Source organism: Rana temporaria, chromosome 1 (genome assembly GCF_905171775.1).
Source record: "Rana temporaria chromosome 1, aRanTem1.1, whole genome shotgun sequence".
Lineage (NCBI taxonomy): Eukaryota > Metazoa > Chordata > Amphibia > Anura > Ranidae > Rana > Rana temporaria.
In genome coordinates, this window is record NC_053489.1 from 247,957,529 (window position 1) to 247,969,835 (window position 12,307).

Here is a 12,307-nt window from a genome sequence, read left to right on the forward strand (position 1 = left end):
TCGTGGATGTTTATACTTCATTTTACTGCTTAAATGTGAGTTTTTATCTGTTTTTATTAAATGTACTTATTATACAGAGTTATGCTATGGTCTCTCTTATGTTCTTCTTAATGCCATTGTTACACACTGAGCCTTGCCATTGGATGTATGAAGATCAGAATATACCTTCACCTGTATAGCTGACACTCTGACACTCTCTTTTCCATGACACACATTGGCTGCTGAGAGCTGTCTTAGGAACTAGGAGGAGGTGTTTATAAGCCCACATACCCAGCTTAGTTTGGGATAACTGTATATATACAGCATACCGTCAAGGTGTAGTTGGTAAATTGAATACATTGGTTTGTTTTATATTGCGGCTAACTTTATACTTGAGAATGTAATTATTAATCTATTGGTATTTTAAAAGGTCTTAAAGTGGAGTTCCACCCATAAATATAACATTACATCAGTAGATTTAAAAAAATGTCATTAGTCCGTTACGAATTTTTTTTTTTTTTAGATGCCTTCAAAGTGTTGTTGCTAGGCAGAATAGTTAATCTTCCCACTTCCTGCACCTAGGTGCTTAATGCTTCCTAACCTTCACCGCACAGACTCCTGGGAATGTAGTGGGTGTAACTTTCCAGGAGTCTGTGCATTCCCCAGTCTCAAAGAATCATGTGACTTGGACAGCACAGGTGCTGAAACCTGATCTGAAATTGCTTGTGCAGCACTGAGCATGTGCAAGATTTGCAAGCCTGAAATCCAGGAAGTCATACAGTCTGGCTTCATGATGCACACACTTAAGATGGCCCCAGTCAATTTATATTTTATAAAGTGTCTAAATGCTGTAACAACCTAACAAAATGGACCTTAGTTTACAGAATAACTTTACTAGAATACATTAGGCTTGTGTATTACAGGGGAAAATTATATTTAAAAAGTGAAATTGTGGCCGGAACTCCACTTTAAGTAACAGTGAAAGTATAATTTGGAAGGCGCATCATTTTTTTTTATTTTTTTTATTATGTCTATTTGTAATGTGTTGTATACTTTAGTCTTGTTGTAAACTGAAAAACTATTTCAATAAAAATTATTTAAAGAAAAAAATAAAAGTTGAAACAAATCCAATAACATTTATCATGGCTGCTCTGTAATGCATCTTTCTAGTACACTCAAAAGTTGGATAAAGATTATTTTTTTCCTTTCCTGCAGTTTTAATGAATCAACCACAGTGATGAGACAAGTCTGTCTTGTAAATCGGTGGTATCAAGTAAATTTTCTTTTCAGTTGCGTATAATGAAATAAGTGATGACTGAGGTAGAACTGTTGTAGTTGGATCGATTTCAGAGTACAAATGACTTTCCTCTAGGTCTTCTCTGTTCCCTGGTATGAAGGGGGCCTCTGGAAGTGCTTGAGCATGCTGTAGTTCAGTGATATTAACTATATGCTCAGAAACCTAAAATAAAAAAAAACAAAGTAATTATATTTTTGTTTCTTTGGTTGACAAGTTCACTCAATGGGTTCAGTGGATCTACATAGGGAAGGCATATTAACCTCCCTGGCGGTATGATTCTTTCAGAAAAAAGGTGCTGAAAGCGGTACCATTATTTGCATGGAAATTTGGTGTTTTATACTGTAGGTCTGTAATTTTTAGGAATAACTCACTTAAATCTGACCAAACAAGAGTCTTGTAGGCATCCCGGGTATGACATTTTTTTAAAAACAAAATTATAAATTATAATATAATAAATAATTATAAATAATTATAACAAATAATAATATAATTATAATAAAAAATATTCAATAATGTAATCAACTCAAAATCACTGAAATTTGCTCAGTTGCAGAATTGTTGCTGTCATTATTTTTTTTTTTATGAAAAATTTCCCCACAAATCGCTATCGCACAATTCTGCAAGTGATTATAATTTATTATCGTAACAAGTGAAATATTTGCGCTGTAAAGTGTTATACAAATTAATGTGTGTGTGCATATAACCACATACATATACAAGTACAAAAAATGGGTGGGGAAAGTCCAAAAAAGGGGGAGTGACACTAATATACCAGTAAACAATATTGTTGAATAGTCATTAATCGAGGGCACAGTGCTGAAGAGGTCCAGGTACAACAAAATCCAACCATGTAGGGGTGCAGTTCATCAATACTTTATCCAATCAATAACGTTGTGAAGTGAAAAATGTTGGAAAACACAACAACAATAAAAAAAAAAAAATATAAAAATAGAAATAAAAATAAATATAAAAATAAAAATAAAAATAAGAATAAGGGTCAAAGTATTTCAGAAGAAGGAGGCCTTGTATCCAAAAAGGGTGAAAGATAGAGAGTGAGCCGTAACCAAGATCTCATATATGCACCTCTAGTGATCCCAGCAGCTCACCTCTAATCTGGCAAGCTGGATTAAATCAGCCTGATCCTGATGGGTGTGGTCCGTTGTTGAATATCACATACGGGTCTCCATAAAGTGTATTACATGAAAAAGTAAAAGGAGTAGAAACCAAATGGTGTGATAACGTCACAGAGAGGGATAGCAATGTCTTCTGATTTAAACCAGTGGAGATGCACTCACATGTGGGTAAAAAAACTGGGGCTCTTATCCACGAACGCCGAGCTCGTCAGTCCCTCCTTCCTCTCCCTTACTGATTCTCCAGGGTTAGGAGTCCCGTGTCCCCAATGGTTCACGAGTCGGCTCTTGTTATGTATGAGGATCTCGGTGGTGTATGTGGGGTAAGAGAGAAGGACAAGCCTGATCGTGTGATATCATCAACAATAAACAAAAACCCCCCAGGAATGCCCAGGTAGTAATGCACTCACATGAACAATATAACATAAAAGACCTTCCTCCACGAGTGCGGACTCGCAATAAATCTGTGCCTCCAACACTTCCCCTCTATCTGTGGCTCAGTCCGGACACTCAGATGTGGCAGTCATACATGGGGGGAAGTGGAATGGACAACCACAGCGTAGCCCAGTCAGACGTGAAAAGTTTATTATAAAAGCACTTAAAAACTCACATTTAAAATCGAAATTGCTGCATCAATCCGACGAGTGGCGAACTCGTATATCCAGTGGTCGGATGCTGGAGTGTGTCAAGCCCTCCAATCCCGACGCGTATCGTCAACATGTGACTTCATCAGGGGATGATGTAGGGGACACACTAACAGATATTTATAGTCTGTGAAATTGGGCGGCCATTTTGTAGAAGCCCATGTATCTCAATGGGGACAGAGATTATTTCAACCCACCTGCGCCATGTTGTTGGTTATATTCAATACTGTCCACATACAGGGAACCCGACGAATGCATCCACAGTATTGTCAGTCCCTACAGTGCAGGCAGGCGGATGGTGTGCCAAGGGCACAAAGAACCTATTACCAATGAAATATACAGAACGGGAAAGAGAATTAGGAACTCGAAAAGATAAGGAGAGGGGGGGTGGGGGGGAACGGAGGACAAGGGAATCCCCCTGGTGGCAGAGAATGGTATTGGAAACTGAAAACACAGACTGGGACGTAAGAGGCACTCGTAACAGAGCAAGCTCTCTTCAGTGCATGTTGCCAATAATTAGAAGACCTGGAAAGAGCATCTGGGGGACATATAGATATATATAATCCTGGAAGTGAGACGGTATACCATAGACAAAAGGAACCAAGCGGAAATATCCACAGGGCACAGGTGTCTATCTGTAAGGTATAAAGAGGCAGACATCTCTCTTCTCATCTGTTGCCACAGATAGATCAGTAATAGGGGTATACATACTTGGGATGTAGAATACCCAGCAGTCTGGATAATGTTAGTCCACTGGTGAAAAAAAATATATATAAAAATAAAAATAAAACAATAAAAATAAAAATAAAAATAAAGAACAAACAAAAAATGGGCATGGGTGGGGAGGGGGTGGGGGGAGGGGGGTGTAAGGGGAACAGGGCCTAGGTGACTGAGCCCAATGGGCAATGTCAACTTGCCACACACAGATAGTGCAATGGGTCCCAACAGTCTGGAGGTATAAATGGATGTGTCATGTGTCCCAGGGGATGATTGCATATAGAGTGGCACATGGGAGCTAGGTCGCAGTAACCAAGCATAGGGGGTGGGGGAAAAAAAAAAAAAAAAAAGCATAAGACGCGGAAACAGAGTTGCATAGAGAACAACAGAGAGCTGGTGACTGATTGAAAAAATGATAGGGTCTAACCCGAACTAGAACACGATCGGGCATGGCGCACTAGAGCATCCAACGCACGGCCACACAGCATCTAAGTCATACATGCATCACAAGAAACAGGAGACAGCTTAAATCAGAAGTCACTAAGGAAACAATTCAGGTCGAATTCGATGTTTTAACCCTTGGGTGTGAAAGTGTCCATCGAGAAGATGTATTTGGACTCGATTTGACTAAGTGATCTCACTTTGTGGCCACCTCGCCAGGGTCTAGAGTATGGTACTATCCCCCAAAATTTCAAGTGTGTGGGGTCATTTTGGTGTACTTCGGCAAAGTGACGGGATACACTGTGTTTGGGAAAACCGCTTTCTTTGTTTTTGACATGCTCCTTAATGCGGATCCTCAGGAGCCTTTTAGTGCGCCCAATGTACTGAAGGCCGCAGCTGCATTCCAAACAGTATACCGCACCTTCCGTATTGCACCCAATAAATTCTCTGACCTCGTATTGGGTCCCATTACTATTGGACTGGAACTTAGTTACTTTCTGATTGGGTTTATTGGTATGGATGCATGAATAGCATCTTTTGCAAGGATAAAACCCTTTGCCCGTAAAGAAGGAAAATGCTTTTCTAGGGGGATCAATCACGTTCTTAACCAGTTGGTCACGTAAAGTAGGTGCTCTGGTGTATATAAACCTCGGTCTATTAGGCAAGATCTCCTTAAGGCCCGGGTCTGACTTTAGGATGTGCCAATGGCGTGCGATGATCTTCTCTACTTTTCTATGCTGTACATTGAATCCTAGAATAATGGGGACCTGATCTTTCTTAATGATAGGCTTAGGAGTCTCCAAAAGCTGACTTCTCGGTAGCTCAGATACTTCTCTTATTTTATCTTGGATGAAGGTTACTTCATAACCCTTCTCTATGAACCTTTCACCTATTTTGTTGGCCTGGGTCTGAAATTCCTCAGTGGTCGTGCAGTTTCGTCGTAGGCTTACCATTTGGCCTTTGGGTATGTTAAAAAGCCAGTTCTTGTGATGGCAGCTGGTGATGGGGAGATAACTGTTACGATCTACGTTTTTGAAGAAAGTTCTAGTGGTGAACACATTGTTGGTCCGGCTGATTTCTAAATCTAGAAACGGTATCGTGTTCTCTTCAATTTGCCAGGTCAATAAGATATTTTCGTAGTTGTCGTTTAATTTTTCAAAAAACAATATGAGTGACTGGCGGTCACCCTTCCATAAAACGAAAATAGTGGTCCATTATTACCTCTACCATGTAGAAGTCTCAGCATTTCTTTCGTGTCTTTAAGGTACGCACGCGTTTTCTGCACGGCCGGCTGTAAGTATCGGTCGACATATTGGCCAAGTCTGGCTGTTAAAGACTCAATCCCGTTCACTATAGGGCGAAATGGGGGGGTAACTATGTCCTTATGAATTTTAGGCAGCGCGTAGATAATGGGGGTTCTACAGGCCTCTGGGACAAGATATTTGGCCTCCCTTTTATCTAGAATATTCTTCCTAATGCCTAATTGAACTACTTGTTCTAGCTCTTTTTTCCATTTAAAAATTGGATTTTTGGATAGTACACTGTATGTGTCAGGATCTTCTAGTAATTTCATCATCCCTATGTGATATTGTTCAGTGGTTAGAATGACAAGAAGAAGAGACTAATGGGCGAAGGGATCTTTAACCTCACTGACACACCACTTACCACTGAAGAAATCCTAGTACTGGACAAGGGTCTGAAATATGCACCAGTGAAGAATTTGGATAAATTCCAAACCTACATTGGCATACAGAAATATGTTCGGAAACTAAATATAAAGAAATATATGTTAGAGAAACCCTTTGTGACCCAGACGAGGGATAATCAGCAGGTGGTGCACAGCCATTTGAGGAATAGACCGACCTTCAACCCTAAATTGAAAGATGGGAAACATATTGAGGTTTTTAAACAAATGGTAACTGAGGAAATTAAGAATTTAAATATCAAAAAAGTGGAAGAACCTATTTCTATGAAAACTGGCATTAGCAGACTTACTAAAAGGAAAGATCTCGTGATCAGACCCTCAGACAAGGGAGGAGGAATTGTCATTCTAACCACTGAACAATATCACATAGGGATGATGAAATTACTAGAAGATCCTGACACATACAGTGTACTATCCAAAAATCCAATTTTTAAATGGAAAAAAGAGCTAGAACAAGTAGTTCAATTAGGCATTAGGAAGAATATTCTAGATAAAAGGGAGGCCAAATATCTTGTCCCAGAGGCCTGTAGAACCCCCATTATCTACGCGCTGCCTAAAATTCATAAGGACATAGTTACCCCCCCATTTCGCCCTATAGTGAACGGGATTGAGTCTTTAACAGCCAGACTTGGCCAATATGTCGACCCATACTTACAGCCGGCCGTGCAGAAAACGCGTGCGTACCTTAAAGACACGAAAGAAATGCTGAGACTTCTAGATGGTAGAGGTAATAATGGACCACTTCTGATGGCGACGGCGGACGTATCCTCCTTATATACTATCATCCCTCACCATCTAGCTTGTGATGCCACAAAATGGGGCCTTCGCCAATACACCAAGCTCCCATGCCTCCAAAGGAAATATTTGATCAAATGCCTGGACTTTTGCCTCAAGCATAGTCACTTCTGGTACAGTAATCAATATTACCTACAAAGAACCGGGGTCGCAATGGGGGCAAAGTTTGCACCTAGCGTAGCAGGACTGTTTATGTCCAAGTGGGAGGAAGAGTCCGTTTTTTCTGATGCTCCACCAGATCTTCTAATGTATAAAAGATACATAGACGATATTTTCGTTTTATGGAAGGGTGACCGCCAGTCACTCATATTGTTTTTTGAAAAATTAAACGACAACTACGAAAATATCTTATTGACCTGGCAAATTGAAGAGAACACGATACCGTTTCTAGATTTAGAAATCAGCCGGACCAACAATGTGTTCACCACTAGAACTTTCTTCAAAAACGTAGATCGTAACAGTTATCTCCCCATCACCAGCTGCCATCACAAGAACTGGCTTTTTAACATACCCAAAGGCCAAATGGTACGCCTACGACGAAACTGCACGACCACTGAGGAATTTCAGACCCAGGCCAACAAAATAGGTGAAAGGTTCATAGAGAAGGGTTATGAAGTAACCTTCATCCAAGATAAAATAAGAGAAGTATCTGAGCTACCGAGAAGTCAGCTTTTGGAGACTCCTAAGCCTATCATTAAGAAAGATCAGGTCCCCATTATTCTAGGATTCAATGTACAGCATAGAAAAGTAGAGAAGATCATCGCACGCCATTGGCACATCCTAAAGTCAGACCCGGGCCTTAAGGAGATCTTGCCTAATAGACCGAGGTTTATATACACCAGAGCACCTACTTTACATGACCAACTGGTTAAGAACGTGATTGATCCCCCTAGAAAAGCATTTTCCTTCTTTACGGGCAAAGGGTTTTATCCTTGCAAAAGATGCTATTCATGCATCCATACCAATAAACCCAATCAGGGGGGCGTGGTCTGCCAGCGTCGGAGATGGCTGCCTAACTGCAGAGCTCGTCAGCTTGAGGGGAGAACAGGAGCGTTACAGGCCCAGAACTCGGCGCAATCGACCCCCATCCAGCGTCCTAACAGCCCTGACATCCCGGGGAGCCATGTCCCGCAAGAGGTTGACGGACCTGCAGCCGCAAAAGCTGACAGCTTTCTTCACAAAGCCACAGCACAAGGTCAGCCCGATCCAAGATGGCGACGGCGCGGTGGCTCCGGAGGCGTACACGGATCTCCCTGACGAGATACCGCCGGAGAAAGCAGGTCAGAGCCTTTCGTTATCCCCCTCAGGCAGACCGGGTGACAACCCGATCACAGGCAGCCCGGCCAAGGCCCGTATGCGGCTTGACACGCAGTCAGCACATCAGGCACTACTCGAGCCCCAGGCCTTCAGTCCCCTGAAATCCAACCAGGCCCTGCAATCCTCTATGGCGTCCTTCCCCACCACAGGCCTGCCGGTGCTTGACACAACGTTAAAGGACATGCTATTGTCCCTGCAGGGTTCATTAATGACTGATTTATCCTCTCTATTCACTAAAATGACGGCCGACATGCGAGTTATTGACGACAGGGTGACCCATCTGGAAGACAGCATGGAGGAATGTACCTCCACAGTTAACGATCTGATTGATTCACTACATGAAGTAAAAGAAGAACAATCCTGGGTGCGATCAAAGTTAGCAGATTTGGAGGATAGGTCCAGGAGAAATAACGTAAAAGTGAGAGGGGTTCCTGAATCTATCCTGCCAATTGATCTTCCCAGATACGCCAAAGAGTTGATGCACACTGTTCTTCCTGACGCATCACCCAGGGACTTAATCATAGATCGTATCCACAGGATCGCAAAACCCTCACACCTCGCCGCGTCTGTCCCTAGGGACATATTAATGAGAATCCATTTTTTTCATGTGAAAGAACGACTCCTGTTGACCGTCAGGAATAATCCAGCACTTCCTGGGCCCTATGAGGGAGTCTCCCTCTACGCTGACCTCTCTAAGTACACCCTGCAACTGAGGAGGCAATTGAATCCAATCACCAAAGGGTTACACAACCACAAGATTCAATTTAAATGGCGCTACCCGGCATCCATCCTTGTCACCAGAAACGGAGCGGCGCACGTGATACACTCACTGGATAAAGGGCTCCAGCTTCTACACTCCTGGGGGATTATACCGGATCCTCCACAACACCCTGCAATCCCCTTGTCCCAAAGGGAGCCTCGCCAGCCAAGGCACAACCAAGCCAGGAAATCCACCTGAATCCTGGATCAGTATCATTACTGCATGGGCCTCCACATCTACGAGAAAGCTCTCCCCCTCGGCTGCTAGCCGCATTCTAACTGTTCTATTGTGTTCTGTTTGTTCCGGTTTCACGGCTTTACTATAGAGTGACTTTCCACCCCCACAGTGGCTTAGTTGGGTCCTGTTTACCCTCTATCCCACCGGCTGTTCGTATTGGTGGCTGTTCCACCTAGGTTACCTAACCTGTGTTTATGACCTGTTATCAGCTCAATACATTTCCTCACGCTAACTTGCCTATTGCAGATAATACCGCATAAGTCTCCGTCCCTACAATCCTCCGGATAGTCGAGGCTACCCCTAGTTACAGCGTTGGGAAGGACCGGGACCACAAGCCTCTGAACCTCTCTTCAAACCGTAAGTGACTAATCCCGTGGGGGTACACTCCACGACAATGCCACTCCACATACTATCCATCAATGCAAATGGACTTAACCATCCTGCTAAGAGACACTCGCTGTGGAAAACAGCTATGGACCTACAGTGTGATATCCTGTGTGTACAGGAGACCCACTTTCTCTCTACTGCGGCTCCAATATGCAAGCACAGGCACTTCAATCAGGTCTTCTCTGCACCTTTCACGTCAAAGCAAAGAGGAGTCCTGATTGCAGTCAAGGACTCCACCTCGTTTCATTTGAAACAATCCGTCCTAGACCCGGAAGGGCGATATATTATTCTTATTTGTACTATTAACAATGTTGTGTTTACTCTGATTAACGTGTACGCTCCGAATGTACATCAGATGAGATTCTTCCGTAAATTGATGGCAATCGTACAACCCTTACGTCAGGGACGCCTGCTTATATGCGGCGACTTTAACCTGGTACCGGAGGTCCAGTTGGACACCACCTCTGCATCTAAACGTAGGGAATCCCCTCTGAAGACATTCATGAGCACACACGATTTGTTTGATGCATGGCGATGCTTACATGGATCAGAGAGAGATTACTCTTACTTCTCTCCTTTCCATGGAACTTACTCTCGTATCGATTTATTTTTGACAGACAAATGGCTACTCCAAGACATTAGCACGGCGGTCATCCACACCACCACCTGGTCAGACCACTCCCCTGTTTCGATAACATGGGAGGATCTCCCGAAGCCGAAACAGTCCCGCCTATGGAGGGCGAACAATTTTATCCTCCAACATCCTTCCTACTCCCCAGAAATCACTGAACGACTGACGGAATATTTTGACACCAATGTAGGCTCAGTGTCTGACCAGGGGGTGCTGTGGAACGCGCACAAGGCGTGCATTAGGGGAACTTTGATTAAACTTAGCTCTCAACACAAAAAGCAACGACTACTAAAGATCGACACAATTACCACGCGGATAGATGACTTAGAAACGCAAAACAAAAAACACACGCTACCAACACGCTCAGCGGAAATCTTAACCCTGAGGCAGGAACTGAGATTACTTCTCTTGCACGCCTTTGAACGAACTCAGAGGAAGCTGAAAGCTACCTCGTACTCCACATCAAACAAAGCAGGCAAGGCTCTTGCACAACGTATCAAAGGTCGCAGGACAAAAAATAGAATAGATCGTCTATATCACCCACACACGAATACAGACCTTAGAGACCCTCAGAAAATGGCAGACGCCTTCAGCGACTACTACAGCGACCTTTATAACTTGCAGAGGGACCCCGACACCCATCAACCCACCCCTGACGAGATTGCTAACTTTCTTAACCATGTGAAATTACCGACACTAACACCTGAACAGCTGTCCCGCCTGAATGACCCCTTCACAGAAACGGAAATATCAGCGACTATAGCCTCACTCCCTTTGGGTAAATCACCGGGCCCTGACGGGCTCACAGGGGAATATTACAAACAGTATAGCCACCTACTAGCTCCCCACTTGACTTCCTTTTATAACAACATTATTACCTCCTCCACAATACCGACTGAAACCTTACAAGCAGTGATAATTACCCTCCCCAAACCGGGGAAGGACCCAGTCCATCCTCAGAACTTCCGCCCCATTTCACTTTTAAACCTGGATTTAAAAATTTATGCTAAAACAATAGCAACACGATTACTTGAGATTATGCCCACTCTGGTACACAGTGACCAATCCGGGTTCACAGCAGGAAGACAAACGTCCGACGCCACCAGGAGACTAATCGATATTATTCACCATGCTGAATCGACGGGAACGCCTTCTCTGCTCCTATCTTTGGATGCAGAGAAGGCGTTCGACAGGATTCATTGGGGATACCTCGGCCAAGTACTTGAAACGTTCGGGTTCGACGGTCCAATATTAAAGGCTATCTTAGCGCTATATTCCACGCCATCAGCCAGAGTTTTCTCGGCAGACATGCTTTCCCGTCCATTTACTATAACCAACGGTACAAGACAGGGATGCCCGCTATCCCCGTTGATATTCAACTTGTTAATTGAACCGCTCGCGGAACACATTCGGCAAAATCCTAAGATAACTGGCTTCAAAATCGGCTCCCGACATCATAAAATTAGTTTATTCGCGGATGATGTTATCCTCATGCTAACAAATCCCACATCCTCGTTGATAGAAGCTTATGATACTCTCCAATGGTTTAGTACTATCTCATACTATAAAGTAAACGCCAGTAAATCGTATGTCTTAGACTTAGGACTTGATGCTACGTCTAAACACATCCTACAAAACAAATGCCCCTTCACTTGGACGGACGACACTATATCCTACTTGGGAATCAAACTAACAAGATCGATTAAATCTCTCTTTGCTTGCAACTTTAAACCCTTCCTTGCCAAACTCCAAGCAGACGCGCAAACACTAGCAAAACATGAATTATCCTGGTCAGGGAGACTGGCGGCCTTTAAAATGTTATACCTACCCCAAATCTTGTACCTGTTTCGCACCATTCCTATACCCATACCAAAATCATACTTCAGATCCCTCCAAACAATGCTTAATAGACTCCTGTGGCAAGGGAAAAAACCTAGGTGCGCCAAACACATGCTTACCAAACATAAATTGGCGGGAGGGGCAGGATCTATTGATTTTGAGGATTATCACTGGGCTTCGGTATTGACACAAATACGAGACTGGTTCCGAGCGCCCCCATCCACTCTTTGGGGCCACTTGGAAACAGCTGTACTCCACCATCATGACCTGAAAAGTTGGTTGCTGGGGATTCCGGTGGGAATCCCGGTCTCCAAATCACTTCCCCCCACAATGAAGGCGGCTGCCGCAGCTTGGCAGAAACTGGCGAACATAGGAAAAACGCGAGACCGCTTGTTTTCCCCACCCCTCCCGATAGATGTGCTACTACA

At 43.5% G+C, this 12,307-nt stretch overlaps 1 protein-coding gene across 5 annotated transcripts in view; it reads right to left on the bottom strand.

The window, feature by feature from the left end:
• Positions 1 to 882: 882 nt before the first annotated feature.
• LOC120940306 overlaps positions 883 to 12,307 on the bottom strand; it is a 95,204-nt gene continuing 83,779 nt past the window's right edge. For all 5 annotated transcript variants that reach the window (XM_040353110.1, XM_040353103.1, XM_040353095.1 and 2 more), the window contains one exon: positions 883 to 1,438. In XM_040353110.1, the coding sequence (XP_040209044.1) occupies positions 1,205 to 1,438 (234 nt within the window). In that variant the 3' untranslated portion in view covers positions 883 to 1,204. The remainder of the gene's footprint in view (positions 1,439 to 12,307) is intronic.